This window comes from Amblyraja radiata, chromosome 2 (genome assembly GCF_010909765.2).
Source record: "Amblyraja radiata isolate CabotCenter1 chromosome 2, sAmbRad1.1.pri, whole genome shotgun sequence".
Taxonomy (NCBI): domain Eukaryota; kingdom Metazoa; phylum Chordata; class Chondrichthyes; order Rajiformes; family Rajidae; genus Amblyraja; species Amblyraja radiata.
This window is the reverse complement of record NC_045957.1, coordinates 144026379-144044981: the sequence shown is the minus strand read 5'-3', so window position 1 is coordinate 144044981 and position 18603 is coordinate 144026379. Positions and strand designations below refer to the sequence as shown.

The window sequence follows — 18603 nt, the reverse complement described above, 5'->3', positions numbered from 1 at the left end:
GATAAATTTAAATACTTAGGAATCTATGTAACTAAGACATATACCTCTTTATTTAAACTAAATTTCCCACCCTTACTGAATAAACTACATAAGAATATTCAATACTGGAAAACACTCCCCATTTCTATGCTTGGGAGAATTAATGCTATAAAAATGATTTTTTTACCGCAACTGCTGTACCTATTTCAATTAATTCCGATATATATTCCAAAAACTTTTTTCAAAAAAGTCGACTCCATTGTTACAAGTTTTGTCTGGGATTATAAGAATCATAGAATAAGTAAAAAACATTTATGTAAGTCAAAGATAAATGGAGGTTTGGCTTTGCCAAATTTCTTATTTCATTTTTGGGCAGTCCATATTAAAAACATGAATTTCTGGCTGGAAGAAATGGATCGACAACCAGATTGGTTAATGATGGAAAAGGAAGACTGTCTACCTTTTGAAATAGGTCCGATCATATTTGCCCCCACAAAACTGCACAAAAAAACCTATAAAGAAAACCCCATAATACATAGTGGAATACGAATTTGGAAACAAATAAAAAAAGATTTAAAATTGAATAATATACCACTATGCCTTCCCATTGTAAATAATCCTTCATTCAAATCATCCTTTATGGACAAAGGTTTCACACAATGGAAAAATTATGGAATCAAAAATATTGGACATCTTTATGGGAAAGGCACTTTTCTTTCATTTCAAGAGTTACAACAGAATTACGGACTGCACTCAAATAATTTCTTCAGATATCTACAAATTAGAGATTATGTTAAATCTAATACACAAGTCTACAGGAATAGGGAATCAGAAATTCTTGATGAATGTTTGAACAAGCATCCTAATACTGAAAAACTAATAGCTTATATTTATAACACCCTACTAAACAACGAGGTACCACCGACCGAACCATATAGATACAAATGGGAAAATGAAATAGGTCACCCTATAACGAAAGATATGTGGGACGAAAGTTTACAACAAATACATCAATGTTCATTAAATGCCAGACATACTTTAATACAATTCAAGGTCTTACATAGACTACACTACTCTAAAATAAAACTAAATAGAATCTTCCCACAAATCTCTCCTATTTGTGATAAATGTCTATATCTAGAGGCTAATTTAACACATACGTTTGCAAACTGTATAAAACTTAAACATTTCTGGACTGATATTTTTGAAATAACTTCAGAAGTTATTAATATAAAACTGGACCCAAACACAAAATTAATAATACTTGGAATATCAGAACAAAGTTTAACACTCACAACAAACCAAAGAAATTTCCTCGACTACAGTATAATAATCGGGAAAAAATTAATATTAAAATTTTGGAAAGGCCCTACAACCCCCACAATTAATATGTGGATTACGGAAATGTCGGAGACCCTATACTTAGAAAGAATTAGATTTGTCTTAATGGACAAACAAGATATTTTCGATAAAATCTGGGCTCCATTCATTAACTATCTGAAGGGATAGATTGGCACAGCACGAGGACCCAACTGAAACTTGAACTCAGGATTAGATGAAAAGCTATACTTTATAATCTACGAACCTATCTCCATTGACGTATTACAGGTAACCCATTCCACCTCCTCTGTTTTTCTGTTTTTTTTAATTTGTAACTTTCTACCCTCTCTTTCTCTCTCTTTCTATAAAAAATAAAAACACTAGAAGCAGAAGTAATTGATAATTGAAAACTTTAATAATGTATGACTGATGTATATGAAAAGTCTTTTTACTATAATATGTAACTATACTTTATAATATGTCTACTTCTAATAAAAATTAAAAAAAAAGAAAGTCCTTGGTGAGAAAATTCCACCAAAAATAGTATTTTGATGCTATGTCCATGAGCATCTCCATTGAATGCTTTGGGAGCTCTGTTTAATTCCTTGCAGCTCATGCGCTGGTGAATGCAGTTACCCATGGCATTGTTGTTCCTGCTTTCCTGAATATCTGTCTGATTTAGTTTACTACTGTTTCTTCCCCATTTTCAAAGTTGCTTTTAAAGATAGCCTACTTCTGTTCACAGGTTTGGCGAGTCTGTAAATGGCAATCTTGTCATTGGGATTCTAGCTTGGCCTTCCCCCTGGGTCATTGTGATCGGTTCTTTCTTTTCAACATGTGGTGCTGGTCTTCAAAGCCTCACTGGGGCTCCTCGGCTAATGCAGGCCATTGCCAGGGATGGGATAGTCCCTTTCTTACGGGTAAGTAGATATCATTTATAATGAAGTTGCATTAAGGTTGAGCTAAAGAAGATTTTAACAAAATTCTAGAATTAATTAATTTACAGAAGTCTCTGGAAATTCCTAACAAGTTTTAGTATAGGTAAGGGGAGGAACTAGATTTTGGTAAAAGGATTAAGAAGAGTACAACGTCCATGGAAAATCAGGCAACGTGAACCATTGAACAAAATTAAAACTACTGGAAAAATCTCAGCAGCTTCGACAGATGCTGCTTGACCCATTCAGTTCATACAGCAATTTATGTTTTACTCCTGATTGCAGCATCTACAACCTCAAGGTCAACTAATTACTGATCACGAAGTCATCCATGGGTTAACTATTTTTTTGTATTTTCTACTGTCTGCCTAAATTTTGCTGTCAATCCCACAGTAGAGTCATAGAGTTATGTTATGCAGAAACCGGCCCAGCTTGCTCGTAGCAACCAGTCTTCACTGGCTCCACCTGCTTGCATTTGGTCCATATCCCTCTAAATTTTCTCATCCACATATCTGTCCAAATGTCTCTTAAATGTTGTTATAGTTTCTGCATTAATTACCTCCTTTGGCAGCTCATTCCATAAACCCACCACCCTCTGTGTGAAAAAGTTGCCCATCAGATTTCTACTAAATCTTTATACCCATGTCCTCTGGTTCTTCATTCCCCTGTTCTGGGTAAAAGATTCTGTGCATCTACCATATCTATTTCCCTCATGTGCTTATATACTTCTAGAAGATCACCTGTCATCCTCGTATACTCCAAGAAATATAGCTCTTGCCTGCCCAACATCTCCCTTTAGCTCAGGCTCTTGTGTCCTGGTAACGTCCTCGTAAATCTTCTCTGCACTCTTTCCAGCTTAGAAACATAGAAAATAGGTGCAGGAGGAGGCCATTCGGCCCTTCGAGCCAGCACCGCCATTCATTGTGATCATGGCTGATCATCCCCTAACAATAACCCGTGCCTGCCTTCTCCCCATATCCCTTGACTCCACTAGCCCCTAGAGCTCTATCTAACTCTCTCTTAAATCCATCCAGTGACTTGGCCTCCACTGCCCTCTGTGGCAGGGAATTCCACAAATTCACAACTCTCTGGGTGAAAAAGTTTTTTCTCACCTCAGTCTTAAATGACCTCCTGGTTCTGGACTCGCCCAACATTGGGAACATTTTTCTTGCATCTAGCTTATCCAATCCTTTTATGATTTTATATGTTTCTATAGCTAATCTTAACAACTTATTTCCTATAACAGGGTGATCAAAACTAAATGCAGTACTCCAACAGTGGCCTCACCAGTACCTTGTCTAACTGTAACATAACATCCCAACGTCTGATGAAGGGTCTCGACCCATTCCTTCTTTTTAGAGATGCTGCCTATCCCGCAGAGTCACTCCAGCTTTTTGTGTCTATCCCAACTTGAATACCCTAACTGATGAAGGCCAATGCACCAAGAGCCTTCTTGACCACCTTATCTACTTGTGACACCACTTCCAAAGAACAATGTACCTGCACTCGAGATCCCTCTGCTTTACAACACTCCCCAGAGCCCTACCATTTACTGTGAATGTTCTGCCCTGCTTAGACTTTCCAAAATGCAACACCTCCCATTTATCTGCATTAAATTATATTAACCATTCCTCTGTACACATCACCTACTGATCAAGATCTTGCTGTATAGGTTATTAACCATCTTCACTGTCCACAATACCACCCTCGGCATTAGCGGCATCTGCAAACTTACATTCTGTATGTACACCTGTGGCCTTATACATTCACTTATGTACACCTGCCTTATACATTCTCATTTGATAAGGTCCCACATAGGAGATTAGTGGGCAAAATTAGGGCACATGGTATTGAGAGTAGAGTGCTGACATGGATAGAGACGTTGTTGGCAGACATGAAACAAAGAGTAGGGATTAACGGGTCTCTTTCAGAATAGCAGGCATGACTAGTGGGGTACTGCAAGGCTCAGTGCTGGGACCGCAGCTATTTACAATATACATCAATGATTTGGATGAAGGGATTCAAAGTAACATTAGCAAATTTGCAGATGACACAAAGCTGGGTGGCAGTGTGAACTGTGAGGAGGATTCTATGAGAAAGCAGGGTGACTTGGACAGGTTGGAGGAGTGGGCAGATGCATGGCAGATGAAGTTTAATGCGGATAAATGTGAGGTTATCCACTTTGGTAGCAAAAACAGGAAGGCAGATTACTATCTAAATGGCGTCAAACATAGAAACATAGAAACATAGAAAATAGGTGCAGGAGTGGGCCATTCGGCCCTTCGAGCCTGCACCGCCATTCAATATGATCATGGCTGATCATCCAACTCAGTCAAGTTGGGAAAAGGGAAAGTACAACGGGATCTGGGGGTCCTTGTACATCAGTCTATGAAAGTAAGCATGCAGGTACAGCAGGCAGTGAAGAAAGCGAATGGCATGTTGGCCTTTATAACAAGAGGAATTGAATATAGGAGCAAAGAAGTCCTTCTGCAGTTGTACAGAACCCTAGAGAGACCACACCTGGAGTATTGTGTGCAGTTTTGGTCCCCCTAATTTGAGGACATTCTTGCTATTGAGGGAGTGCAGTGTAGGTTTACAAGGTTAATTCCCGGGATGGTGGGACTGTCATATGCTGAGAGAATGGAGCAGCTGGGCTTGTACACTCTGGAGTTTAGAAGGATGAGAGGATATCTCATTGAAACATATAAGATTGTTAAGGGTTTGGACATGCTAGAGGCAGGAAACATGTCCCCAATGTTTGGGGAGTCCAGAACCAGGGGCCACAGTTTAAGAATAAGGAGTAAGCCATTTAGAACGGAGATGAGAAAACACTTTTTCTCACAGAGAGTGGTGACTGTGGAATCCTCTGCCTCAGAGAGTGGTGGAGACAGGTTCTCTAGATGCTTTCAAGAGAGAGCTAGACAGGGCTCTTAAAAATAGCAGAGTCAGGGGACATGGGGAGAAGGCAGGAATGGGATACTGATTGGCGATGATCAGCCATGATCACATTGAATGGCGGTGCTGGCTCGAAGGGTCGAATGGCCTACTCCTGCACCTATTGTCTATTATCTATTGTCATCCCAAATACCTCTGGTTGATATAAAGTAGGCATACTTGTGGCTTCAGATGTACAAATGCCAAATTCAGATGTTCAGATGCCAAATTCCTTATCATGTAGCTTACAGACATATTAATATATTATCTTCGATAGATTTTCAAATTTTTATTTTATCCTTTTCAACTTTTAAAAACAGGTCTTTGGCCATGGTAAAGCAAATGGTGAACCAACATGGGCCCTCCTGCTTACAGCTGGTATTTGCGAGATTGGAATTTTGATTGCTTCGCTTGACAGTGTTGCTCCTATTCTTTCCATGTAAGTATTGTATTTTTGTGACCAGTTTCACTCTATCATGAGAGGAATAGATCAGGTAGATGCACAGAGTCTTTTGCCCAGAGTGGAGGAATTGAGGACCAGAGGACAGGTTCAAGGTGATGGGAGTTGTGGAGGGAACAGTCTCTGGATTGTGGAAAGGGGTGGAGATGGGAAGATGTGATTTGTGGTGGGATCCCGTTGGAGGCGGGGAAAATGTCAGAGGATTATATGTTGTATGCGGCGGCTGATGGGGTGAAAGGTAAGGACCAGGGAAAAGAGATATAGAAACATAGAAAATAGGTGCAGGAGTAGGCCATTCTGCACTTTTAGCTAGCACCGCCATTCTATATGATCATGGCTGATCATCCAAAATCAGTACCCCATTCCTGCTTTCTCCCCATATCCCTTGATTCTGTTGGCCCTAAGAGCTAATCTAACTCTCTCTTGAAAACATCCAGTGAATTGGCCTCCACTGCCTTCTGTGGCAGAGAATTCCACAGATTCACAACTCTCTGGGTGAAAAAGTTTTTCCTCATCTCAGTCCCAAATGGCCTACCCCTTATTCTTAAATGATGAATGATATGATGTTCCACTGACAGTAATCAAACAAGAGATGTAAGTTGCTTGTGCTCTGTTATTCCAGAATGTGGCATTGTCCAAATACCCTTGTTTGTACTGAAACTATGTATTCCTGCCAGATGTCCATTGTGCCATGTTCAACTAATGCACTTGGATAGAAGATAAATGTGGGAGCCAGTTCCATTTGGGGGAAAAAAACATTTGATCCAGTGATATAAAGATGAACACAGTAACAGGAAAACCCAGAATTGATATAAATGGGGAAAGGAACAATTTAAGGAATGGGTAGTGGCAGAATGGACATATGGAGTTCTTTAGAGGTATATAAGTATGAAGCAGGATGTGAATCATTTTAATGTACTTTTTTTTTTTCCTCCCTTCTCTCAGGTTCTTCTTGATGTGCTACATGTTTGTGAACCTGGCATGTGCTCTACAAACACTCTTGAGGACTCCAAATTGGAGACCACGATTCAAGTATTATCACTGGTAGGACAGAAGCACCACATAAAAGATAAAACTTCTCTTAAATATCCCGCAGTCTGATCAGCACAACAAGCCATGAATACATTCTTAAATTACACACGGGTGGAACTCTGCTTACATGCTTCTTTACATAAGGCCATCTTGAACTCTGTCTAAAGTTTGTTTTGAACTATTTTAGTTCCATCCATTGTGTTATTAAATCTCTCTAAAACTAGATAGTTAATTCAAGAGGCAGTGACAACATAACTGACTCGTGCTTTTTAAGACTCAAGGCACTGTTCCCCAAATAAGGTGATGAGCATGCATAAATCCAAAGGTGTGTATATGTGTGAGAGATCCACATAGCATTTTCAAGACTCCACAGATATAGTTTGCAGCCACGTCATGTACAATTAATGAAATAACTGTTGGCCGGAATGTTTTGGGGGCTTGGTTAGTTTTAATTGCTGCTGAAATTGTGAAGGACTGCTTTCACTGATACAATGTTCTCAATGAATCACGGGGCATCGGAAATGTCCTCATTCTTCTGGGAACGGGGGTTCCCCTCCCCTAATATAGATGAGGCTCGCACCAGGGTCTCTTCCATACCCCGTAACACTACTCTCTCTCTCCATCCCCCCACTCGTAACAAGGGCAGAGTCCCCCTAGTCCTCACCTTTCACCCCACTAGCCGTCACATACAACAAATAGTCCTCCGTCATTGTCGGCACCTCCGACGTGACCCCACCACTCGCCACATCTTCCCCTCCCCCTGTCTACTTTCCGCAAAGACTGCTCCCTCCGTAACTCCCTTGTCAATTCTTCCCTTCCCTCCCGCACCACTCCCTCCCCGGGCACTTTCCCTTGCAACCGCAAGAGATGCTACACTTGTTGCTTTACCTCCCTCCTCGACTCCATTCAAGGACCCAAGCATTCGTTCCAGGTGCAACAGAGGTTCACCTGCATCTCCTCCAACCTCATCTATTGCATCCGCTGCTCTAGATGTCAGCTGATCTACATCGGTGAGACCAAGCGTAGGCTTGGCGATCGTTTCGCCGAACACCTCCGCTCGGTCCGCATTAACCAACCTGACCTCCCGGTGGCTCAGCACTTCAACTCCCCCTCCCATTCCGAATCCGACCTCTCTGTCCTGGGCCTCCTCCATGGCCAGAGTGAGCAACGCCAGAAATTGGAGGAGCAGCACCTCATATTCCGCTTGGGCAGTCTGCACCCTAGCGGCATAAACATTTAATTCTCCAATTTCCGGTAGCCCTTGCTGTCTCCTCCCCTTCTCAGCTCTCCCTCAGCCCTTGGGTTCCTCCTCTTCCTTTTTCCTTTCTTCTCTCCGCCCCCTCCCCCCCACCCTCCATCAGTCTGAAGAAGGGTTTTGGCCCGAAACATTGCCTATTTCCTTCTCTCCATAGATGCTGCTGCACCCGCTGAGTTTCTCCAGCACTTTTGTCTACCATAGTTATTGAATGTATTGCATGTGACAATTAAACACTTGACAATCTCAAATCCATCAAATTGACCTGGTCCAGCCTGTTATGTATCTAACATTCTGGTATTATACTTATAGGACCCTGTCTTTCCTGGGTATGAGCTTGTGTCTTGCCTTGATGTTCATCTGCTCTTGGTACTATGCACTGGTTGCAATGGTGATAGCAGGATGCATCTACAAGTACATTGAATATCGAGGGTGAGATGGTTACTACTTTACATAAGTAACTAACATTTTTGGATAGGCGTTTATTGCTGGCTGAAATTGATGTGGCATGGTTTGTGCCCATGTTTTCCTTAAATACAATCTGAAATTACTTTTCAGAGCTGAGAAAGAATGGGGTGATGGGATCAGAGGCCTGTCTCTAAATGCAGCTCGATATGCTTTGCTCCGATTGGAAGATGGCCCAACTCACACAAAGAACTGGAGGTAAAATCAGAATGAGAGATTGTTAATGCAGATTTTTAAACTTGTTCAAAATTATCTTTCCGGAGGGATTATAGCAGAAAGTTTGGTCCCTTGCTTCCTTACTATCTTTAATTTTATATGTTGCAAATTATTTTAACAAATTAATGATAAATTTTCATGGTGACTTGGTCAAAATGAAGGGCACGTTATTGTTGAGATTCAAACATTTGCCCAGTCAATGCAATAATGACAATGATGATTTATCCGGAGTTTAGTGCAAAAAAAAAAAAATCATAGTCCAGAGCACTTACTTGGAAGCAGAGACTTGAAAATCTAGTAAATTTGCTGATCTTACAAAGACAAATAAGAAAGTTAGTGGTGAAGTGGTTCATTAACCAGAAACTAATTTGGCACCAAGCCACTAATGAAATAACACTGTATTGAAAATGACCATGTTGACATTTGAGCCGGTGACCAGTGTTGACAGTTTGTTCCAGCCAACATTAGATAATTAGGGCTAGAGATAGATAGGAATGCATATCCTAGGTGTTGCATTTTGAAAAATATAACTTGGGCAGGACCTACACAGTGAATGGTAGGGCTCTGGGGAGTGTTGTCAAGCAAAGGAATCTAGGAGTGCAGGCACATTGGTCCATGAAGGTGGAGTCACAGGTAGATAGGATGCTCAAAAAGGCTTTTGGCACATTGGCCTTCATCAGTCAGAGTATTGGGTATAGAATTTAGGAAGTCATGTTGCAGTTGTATAAGATGTTGGTGAGATGGCATTTAGAGTATTGAGTTCAGTTCTGGGCACCATGTTATAGGAAAGATGTTGTCAAGTTGGAAAGGGTACAGAGAAGATTTACGAAGATGTTGCCTGGACCCAAGGGTCTGAGCTATGGGGAGAGATTGAGCAGGCTGGGATTTAGAGCACAAGAGGGTGATGGGTGATCTTAGAGGAATATAAAATCATGATAGGAATAGATCGGGCAGACGCACAGATTTTTTGCCCAAAGTAGGGCAATTGAGAACCAAAAGACATGAATTTAAGGTGAAGGGGAAAAGATTAAATAGGAATCTGAGGGGTAACCTTTCCACATATAAGGCGCTGGGTGGCTGGATCGAGCTGCCAGAAGAGGTAGTTGAGGCAGGTACTATTGCAACATTTAGGAAACAATTAGACGGGTACATGGAGGGGGACAGGTTTAGAGACATTTGGGCCAAATGTAGGCAGGTGGGACTAGTGCAGAAAGGACATGTTGGCCGGTGTGGGCAAGTTGGGACAAAGGGCCTGTTTCCATGCTCTATGACTCTATGACTCTTTTGTTTTATTTCGTTGTAGACCCCAACTGTTGATTTTGCTGAACCTTGACCCAGAGCAGAATGTAAAACACCCTCGCCTGCTGTCACTCACCACACAACTCAAGGCTGGCAAAGGATTGACCATTGTTGGCTCAGTATTGGAAGGTATATTCCTGGAGAGACACTCGGATGTGCAGAATGCCGAGCAGGTAAAGCTGTCTTTATTGTTGATTCTATAATCATGCTACTTGAACAGCATATTGTATGAAGGTAATTTACAGGCATATTTTCATTACTAATAGTCGCTCAGAGATTTATTTTAATGCACCGTCTCTTGGGGTGGTGGAACCGGATTCAGTAGTACTTTTCAAAAGGGTAAAGAAAAATGTAGGAGTTGGCAATGAATGGGAGTGGGACTATTTGGATGAGTTATTTTAGCTGAGCTGTGATGAGAGTAGGTGTTCGGCACGGACTAGAAGGGTCGAGATGGCCTGTTTACGTGCTGTAATTGTTATATGGTTATATGTGCATGATAGGGCAAATGATCCCCTGCAGACCTATTTTGGGAAGAACAGATTTTGTTCATGTACCATTGTTGTTTCTTTGGCAAATGTGTTTTGAGGCAGTTTACGTCATAGATATATGTAGTTTCATACTGAGATTCTTCATCATCTTCAGCAGAAACCAAATGGTCAGAAATATCTAACATGAAAACAGAGAATGTTAGAGATGCAGAAATAGAGTCAACATTTCATGTCAATGATCTCCAATCAGATGCTTCCTGAACTGCTGTGTATTTCTGCTTTTCTATTTTTATTTCAGTATAGAAGTCGGGAGGTCATGTTGCAGTTGCAAAAGATGTTGGTGTGACCACATTTAGAGTATTGTGTTCGTTTCTGGGCACTGTTGGTATGGAAGAGATGTTGTCAAGCTGGAAAGAGTACAGAGAAGATTTACAAATATGTTACCAGGACTAGAGGGTCTGAACTATAGGGAGAGGTTGAGTAGGCTGGGACTCTATTCCTTGGAGCACAGAAGGATGAGGGGTGATCTTTTTGAGGTATAAAATCATGAGGGGAATAGACGTGTAGATGCACAGTCTCTTGCCCTGAGTAGGTGAATTGACAACCAGAGGACATAGGCTTAAGGTGAAGAGTAAATGATTTAATAGAATCAGAATGAGAATCAGATTTTATTCGCCAAGTATGTTTTGCAACATACGAGGAATTTCACTGGCCGGGTCAGTCATACAATTAAAAGCGACAGACTCAAAAACACATTTTAACATGAACATCCACTACAGTGATTCCTACACATTCCTCACTGTGATGGAAGGCGAAATAAAGTTCAATTACTTCCATTGTTGTTCTTCCTTGGTCGGGAGCCTCGAACCCCCGTTGACGGGATGATCTTGACTCCCGTAGCAGGTGGCGTTCGGGCCCTCCGTGTCGAGGCGTTCAGCTCCCGTATCGGGGGGTTGTCAGCTCCCCGTGCCGGGCGATCAAACCTCGCATCGGGGCTGGTTGAACCTTCTGCGGCATTGGAGCTCCCGACTAGCCTCTCCCAAGACTGCGAGCCCTTGTTGGTAAGTCCGCAGGCCACGGTGGGAGCGATCCCAGGCAAGGGATCCGCTCCGATGTTAAGTCCGCCCCCCGCGGTGGGGTTCAAGAGGCGGCATCCAGCTCCAGCGATGGTAGGCTGCAGAGCCCGGAGAATGTGATCCGAAAAATGATCACATCTCCGGGTAGGTCGACATGAGGTCCTAGAAAACATACTGAAAAAAAAAGGTTTTGCCAGATCCCCCCTCCCCCCACATAAAACAATCCAAAGTACATTAAATCAAACTTTTAATAAACACTAAAAATATCAAAAAGATGAAAAAATAAACAGACTGTCGGCAGGGCTGGCCATCTCCCCGGCGCCCCTGGTGGTCTGGAATCTGAATCTGAGGGGTAACTTTTTCACACAAGGGTGGTGGGTGTATAGAACAAGCTGCCAGAGGAGGTTGTTGAGGCTGGAACTATCCGAACGTTTAAGAAACAGACGGTTACATGGATAGGACAGGTTTGGAGGGATAAGGACCAAACGCAGGTAGGTGGGACTAGTGTAGCTGGGACATGTTGTCAAGTGGGCAAGTTAGGCCGAAGGGCCTTTTTCCACACTGTATCATTCTATGACTCTTAATTTTCCGATTGACATTTGGTTAACTTAAGTTGCACTCTGTGCATGAAAGGCGTAGAAATTTATAGAGAAAAATTGGTAGAGAAGAATATAATCCATGGAGAATAGGAGCCATATAATCCATGTTGAGCCAACCCAAAGAAAAAATCAGACTAATCACACCCTAAAGGGGCTGTCCCACTGCGGCGACCTAATTGGCGAGTTTAAAAGAGTTTTGGAGAGTTTGAAAAAGTGTCACGTTGAAGACCTCCTTCGACTATGTAGAAGACCTCCTTCGACCTCCTTCGGCTATGTTGAAGACCAACTTTGACTAGCTTTGTGAAAATTGGACACCGAATAGTGGAGAATGAAGACGACCTCCTTCGATCTCCTTCGACCTTCCTTCAACTATGTTGAACACTATCTACGACGACCTTCGACTACCTTTGATTACCTTCGACTACCCTCGATTACCTAAAATAACCTACTACCACCTACTTGGACTAAACCTACGAGTAAAAAAGATATCGATTTTTTTCCATGGCGACCTTTTTTTACTCGCGGGCATTTTTCAACATGCTGAAAAATACACCGCGACCTAGTTGAGGCCTCGAGTACGCGGGGACTACTCACGAGCATGAAGGAGAGTTACAAAGACCTCCTAGGGCCTCATGTCGACCATGCTGCGAGTATGAGTCGAGGGCAAACTCTTCTAAACTCGCCAATTAGGTCGCCGCAGTGGGACAGCCCCTTAACTGTCAGTGTGCTGCATCGGTTATGATTCATCAAAATGATCACCCAGCTACTTTTGTAAAACATGAAAACATTCTTTCAGATGATGACATCCAGATGCACTACTTTGGGAGTTTAAACACTTTTCTGTAACTTTCCTCTAATTCTTCCATCAATTACCTTGAGATATATGGACCCCAGCTATTGATTTCTAAGTAGAGGGGAGATGGAGAGAATCAAATGACTGATTTTTATGAAATCAGGATTTTGGAGAATTTTGTGGCATTTTCAGTTTAACTAAGAAAATATGCAAATCCTTCCTTGATCTGCTCTGTTTCCTCTTTGTGAGTTTTAGTAGTTTTTGGTAATTTGAGCACCAGCAATACTCCTGCTCCTAGCCTTCCAGCCATGTATCTCTCTAATTAGTTGAGGCAGCCCAAAATGATGATCTTGGTGTCATACACCCAGTTTTATCTCCTCCTCCAGATGGGGAAACTCTTTGCCTCAGCTGGGCTATATTCCAGAAGGTGGGGTAAACAAACTCTGGAATCCAATTTATTATATTTGATGGAAATAATCATAACATTTTGAAGTAACTCAGCCGGTCAGGCAGCATCTCTGGAGAACGTCAATGGGTGACGTTTCAGATCAGGACCTTTCTTCAGACTCTGGAAAAAAATGACCCCAGAACGCCACCCATTCATGTCCTCTCAGTTACTCCAGTATTTTGTGTTTATTTTTGTAAACTGGCACCTGCTGTTCCTTGTTTCTCCTCGTTATTGTGTTGGGTGTCAAAATTGAAGAATTCTTTATTGCCATATATACATTCAATTGCTCCAAATTGTACTAGCACTCTTAAAATAAATCAAGAGAAGATGAAACGATGGTTGTGCCTTTGTACCTCCTTCATGGGCCCTGGTTTATTTGATTTAACAGAATATTAAAGCTTTGATGGGAACGGAGAAGACCAAAGGTTTCTGCCATGTGGTGGTGTCATCCAATCGTCGAGATGGGGTCTCTCACTTGATCCAGTCCTCTGGACTCGGAGGAATGAAACACAACACCGTGCTGGTGGCATGGCCAGAATTATGGAGACAATCAGATGGCCCAGCTGGCTGGAAGGGATTTGTAGGTTGGTATTCATTCACTTAATGTTTGCACTGTGCTGCAGAGGTGGCATGATAAGCTAATTGTAATGTATTTAAAAAATGTATACATTTGGAGATGACCTGAGCGACAGTACTGAGAAATGATCTGTTCCAGCCCAAGAGGCTGCTTTCTTCTAACTAGAACCAAGACATTTTGAAAGGAAACTAGAAAGGTCTTAGTTTAGTTTATTGTTTACTGTCACGTGTACCGAGATAAAGTGAAAAGCATTTGTTGCGTGCTAACCAGTCAGCGGAAAGACAATACATGATTACAATCGAGCCATCCACAGTGTACAGATACATGATAAAGGGAGAAACGTTTAGCGCATGTGCCAATATAGTCCGAGAATGTGTCCCTGAATCTGGAGGTGTACGTTTTCACACTTCTATACCATCTGCCTGGTAGGAGAGGGGAGAAGAGGGAGTGGCCAGGGTGTGACTCATCCTTGATTATGCTGCTTGCCTTGCCGAGGCAGCATGAGGTAGAAATGGAGTCAATGGAAGAGAGGTTGGTTTGTGCGATGGTCTGGGCCACATCTGCAATTCTCTGCAATTTCTTGCAATCTTGGATGGAGCTGTTCCCAAGCCATGCTGTGATGCATCTTGATAAAATGCTTTCTACGATACATCTGTAGAAGTTGGTGAGAGTTGTAGGGCACATGCCGAACTTCATAAGCCTTCCAAGCATGTTGTGGCGTTGGTGTGCCTTCTTGGCTATTGCTTTAATATGGGTGGTCCAGGAGAAGTTGTTGGTGATATTGACTGCTGGGAATTTGAATCTTTCAACCATCTCGACTTCGGTGCCGACAAAGCAAACTGGGGTATGTGTACCGCTTGGCTTCCTGGATCTCCACAATTCCACAATCTCCTTTGTCTTGCTGACATATAGAAAAAGGTTATTGTCCCGACACCAGGTCACAAAGTTCTCAATCTCTTCTCCAAGCACAAGATAGTAGCAACAAGTTATTGAATATTGAGGAATAATCGAGGTTTTCTGCACTATAGATTGCAAGATTAGCATTTGGTGTAGAATTAAGCGGGAAATTATAAAAAAAACAGCAATGATTTGATTAAAGATGCAGTGGGGTGAGGGCCTTAATACTCTATTCCTATTGCTATGCTTCTCTTCGGGAGCATGAAGTCACTTACAAATAGGGGTTGGATATTCTAAGGCATATGTGCCTTAGATTTGTGCCTGGAAGGTCATGTTTGACTAATCTTCTTGAATTTTTTGAAGAGGTTACTAGGGAAATTGACGAGGGTAAAGCAGTGGATGTTGTCTATATGGACTTTAGTAAGGCCTTTGACAAGGTTCCTCATGGAAGGTTGGTTAAGAAGGTTCAACTGTTGGGTATAAATGCAGGAATAGCAAGATGGATTCAACAGTGGCTGAATGGGAGAAGCCAGAGGGTAATGGTGGATGGCTGTTTGTCGGGTTGGAGGCAGGTGACTAGTGGGGTGCCTCAGGGATCTGTGTTGGGTCCTTTGTTGTTTGTCATGTACATCAATGATCTGGATGACGGATTGGATTATTGGTAAATTGGATTAGTAAGTATGCAGATGATACCAAGATAGGGGGTGTTGTGGATAATGAAGAGGATTTTCTAATGTTGTGCCTCTATTGAAGAAGGGCTGCAAGGAAAAGCCTGGTAACTAGAGACCAGCGAGCCTAATATCTGTGGACAGCAAGTTACTGGAGGGATAAGATATATATGCAGTTGGATAGACAGGAACTTATTAGGGAGAGTTAACATGGTTTAATGCATGGGAGATTGGCTCTGATGAATCTAGTTCATTTGCTTGAAGAAGTAACCAAAAAGGTTGATGAGGGCAAAGCCATAAACATTGTCTATATAGACTTCAGCAAGGCACTTGATAATGTTCTGCATGGTAGGCTGTTCTGGAACGTTAGATCATATAGAATCCAGAGAGAGAGAGCTAGCTAGAATTGGCTTCATGGAAGGAAGCAGAGGGTGATGGTAGAAGGTTATTTTTATGACTGGAGACCTGTGACTAGTGGTGTGCCTCGGGGATCGGAGCTGGGGCCATAGCTTATATTTATATCAACGAGTTAGATGAGAACGTAGAAGACATGATTAATCAGCTTGCAGATGACACTAAAGTGGGTGAGAGCATAGATAGCGAAGATTCTTACTCAAAGATTACAGCAGGATCTTGATCAGTTGAGTAAGTGGGCTGAAGAATAGTTAACGGAGTTTAATTCAGATAAATGCAGGTTATTGCACTTTGGGAAGTCAAATCGGGGCAGGACCCTGGGGATTGTTGTAGAGCTGAGTGATCTAGGAATGCAAATACGTAGTTTCTTGAAAGTATCATCACTGGTAGATAAGGTGGTCAAGAAGGCTTTTGGTACATTGGCCTTAGTTTGTCAGTGTATTAAGTATAGAAGGTTTGATATGTTCTTGCTGTATATGACATTAGTGAAACTGCATTTGGAGTATTATGTTCAGTTTTGGTCACCTTGCAATAGGAAGGATATCATTAAGCTGAAAAGAGTGCAGAGAAGATTTATGAAAATGTTGCCAGGACTTGAGAGCCTGAGAGCGAGAGATTGGGCAGGACTTTATACCTTGGAATGCAGGTAGCTGAGGGATGATCTTATAGAAGTGTATAAGATGATGAGGGGAATAAATAGATTGAATTCACAGAGTCTTTTACCTAGGGTAGGGAATCAAGAACCAGAAAACATAGGTATATGGTGAGAAGGGAAAGAATTTCACACAGAGGGTGGTCGGTAAATGGAGCGAGCTGCCAGAAGAGATAGTTTGGGCAGCTACTATTACTATAACTTCTCCCCTCGAGTTTGCCTAATTCTCTTCACCTCACCCACCCACTGTAGTGACCACCAGCTCCTAATCTCTTCTCTTGCTAGCTTAGTTGTACCTGCACCAGATCCTCTCATCTCGAGGGCAGTGGAGAGAGCCAAGGAGTGACATAATGGTGAGAGAATGGGAAGGGCAATTGAAGTGGCATGTAATCGGGAGGTCAGGATGGTCGATACGGATATAGTGTCGATGTTCCGCAAAACAGTTGCCTAGTATAAACTTAGTCAGCTGATCTACATCAGAGGCCACATCGAGCACCCTGAAGGGCTGTTGGAGTCGGTGCTGTTTGATCTTTGTTTTTTTTGTTTTCTTTTTCCAAGTTTTGATGAAGGGCCCTACACCTGAAACATTAACTCGGTTTTCTGTTGTACACATGCTATCTAACCTCTTGTTTGCAGACGTCCAGCAACTTTTTTTTAAATTTAAGAATTTCTAAACAATTGTTTCTGTATCTCTCCCCATCTGTTAAGAGTCACCAGGTGGTGTTGAAAGCTCAGTTTTATGTGCGGGGATTAAAACAAATTGAACTACACTGTTAATCATATGCAAGAGTCACTGCACAGCAAGTGCGCAGATCATGGAGCTGCTAAAATGGGGCTTTCCACTGGTTTCCCATTGCACGCATTTCCCTTCATGGTTGGAGGAGAGGAAAAAAGGCTTGCAGTCAGGGGCCTAATAAAAACCAGAGGACGGGATGATGTCTGGAACTTGGAGACTTTGAATGCCTGAGAGTCAGAACCTCAGGGGCATGCGGGCGCTGTCAGGCAGAGGTCGTTGGTGGAGCTGCAGGAGGGAAGAGAACAATGCAGGGTGCAGATGAAACCAGTTAAATTACAACTGAAGGTCAGCTTCCTGTTTGAGCTCTTGGCACTGAGCTGGAACCTGCTCAGTCTACAGAGGAACAGTGCTCTGAAAACATGCATGCTCTGGGAGTGCCCAACAACAGATGCTCTTCTGAACAACGTGACCTAATTTTCCAGGCAATATGCCAGAGGATCAGTGCACAGGGAATAGTGTCAACCTGTGAGCAACTGATGTGGAAACTGACGTGCAAGATTGAACGATGACAGGAAGAGTCTAGTTGTGCTACTGGAGTGGAGCAATTGGATCTGGATGTGGTCTCGGCTGCTTTCCACTGCAGAAATGTAATTTTCAGACAACATTAATTTGTTTCCAGCAATAAACATCTGTTAGCTAGTAACTTAGCCTTGTCAGTAAACACAGCTTATGGAGAAGCAGTTCATTATATTCTGGATAAAGTATAACTATATTTTAAATAGGGGGACAGGAAGTTCAAGGGGACAACACCGCATAAAACAAGCTGCTAGAAGAACACAGCGGGACAGGCAGCATAATGGAGGGAAATGGACAGTTGATGTTTCAGGTTGAGACCCATCATATGGACCTGACACGAAAGGCTTCCTGGGAGTTCCAAATTCCTCGGAATAAATATCGGCAGCAATTTTTCCTGGACTAGCTACATCAACATTATGGCCAAGAAAGCACACCAATGCCTCTAATTCCTTAGTAGACTTAGGAAGCTCAGCATGTCCCCAACCCTCGCCGACTTTTACAAATGCGCCGTATCGGGATGTATCACAGCGTGGTTTGGGAACAGCTCTATCCAAGACCACAAGAAATTGCAGAGAGTTGGGGACATAGACCAGCCCATCAGGCAAACTAACTTCCCTGCCATTGACTTCACCTACACTTCAGGCTGCCTCACCAGTATAATCAAGGATCAGTCACAAGGCTTCTCTCTCTTCCATTTGGCAAGGGGTACAAAAGATAAAGAATGCTTACATCCAGATTCAGGGACAGTTTTTAGCCCATTTTCCCCATTGGAAGTGTGTGAAGA

General features: G+C 42.3%; 1 protein-coding gene across 4 annotated transcripts in view; it reads left to right on the top strand.

Moving 5' to 3' along the window:
- slc12a7 (solute carrier family 12 member 7) overlaps window positions 1–18603 on the top strand; it is a 254830-nt gene that overhangs the window by 205764 nt on the left and 30463 nt on the right. For all 4 annotated transcript variants that reach the window (XM_033016701.1, XM_033016690.1, XM_033016696.1 and 1 more), the window contains exons 12-18: window positions 2045–2219; window positions 5489–5607; window positions 6574–6672; window positions 8228–8347; window positions 8474–8578; window positions 9900–10068; window positions 13688–13883. In XM_033016701.1, coding sequence (XP_032872592.1) covers window positions 2045–2219; window positions 5489–5607; window positions 6574–6672; window positions 8228–8347; window positions 8474–8578; window positions 9900–10068; window positions 13688–13883 — 983 coding nt within the window. The remainder of the gene's footprint in view (window positions 1–2044; window positions 2220–5488; window positions 5608–6573; window positions 6673–8227; window positions 8348–8473; window positions 8579–9899; window positions 10069–13687; window positions 13884–18603) is intronic.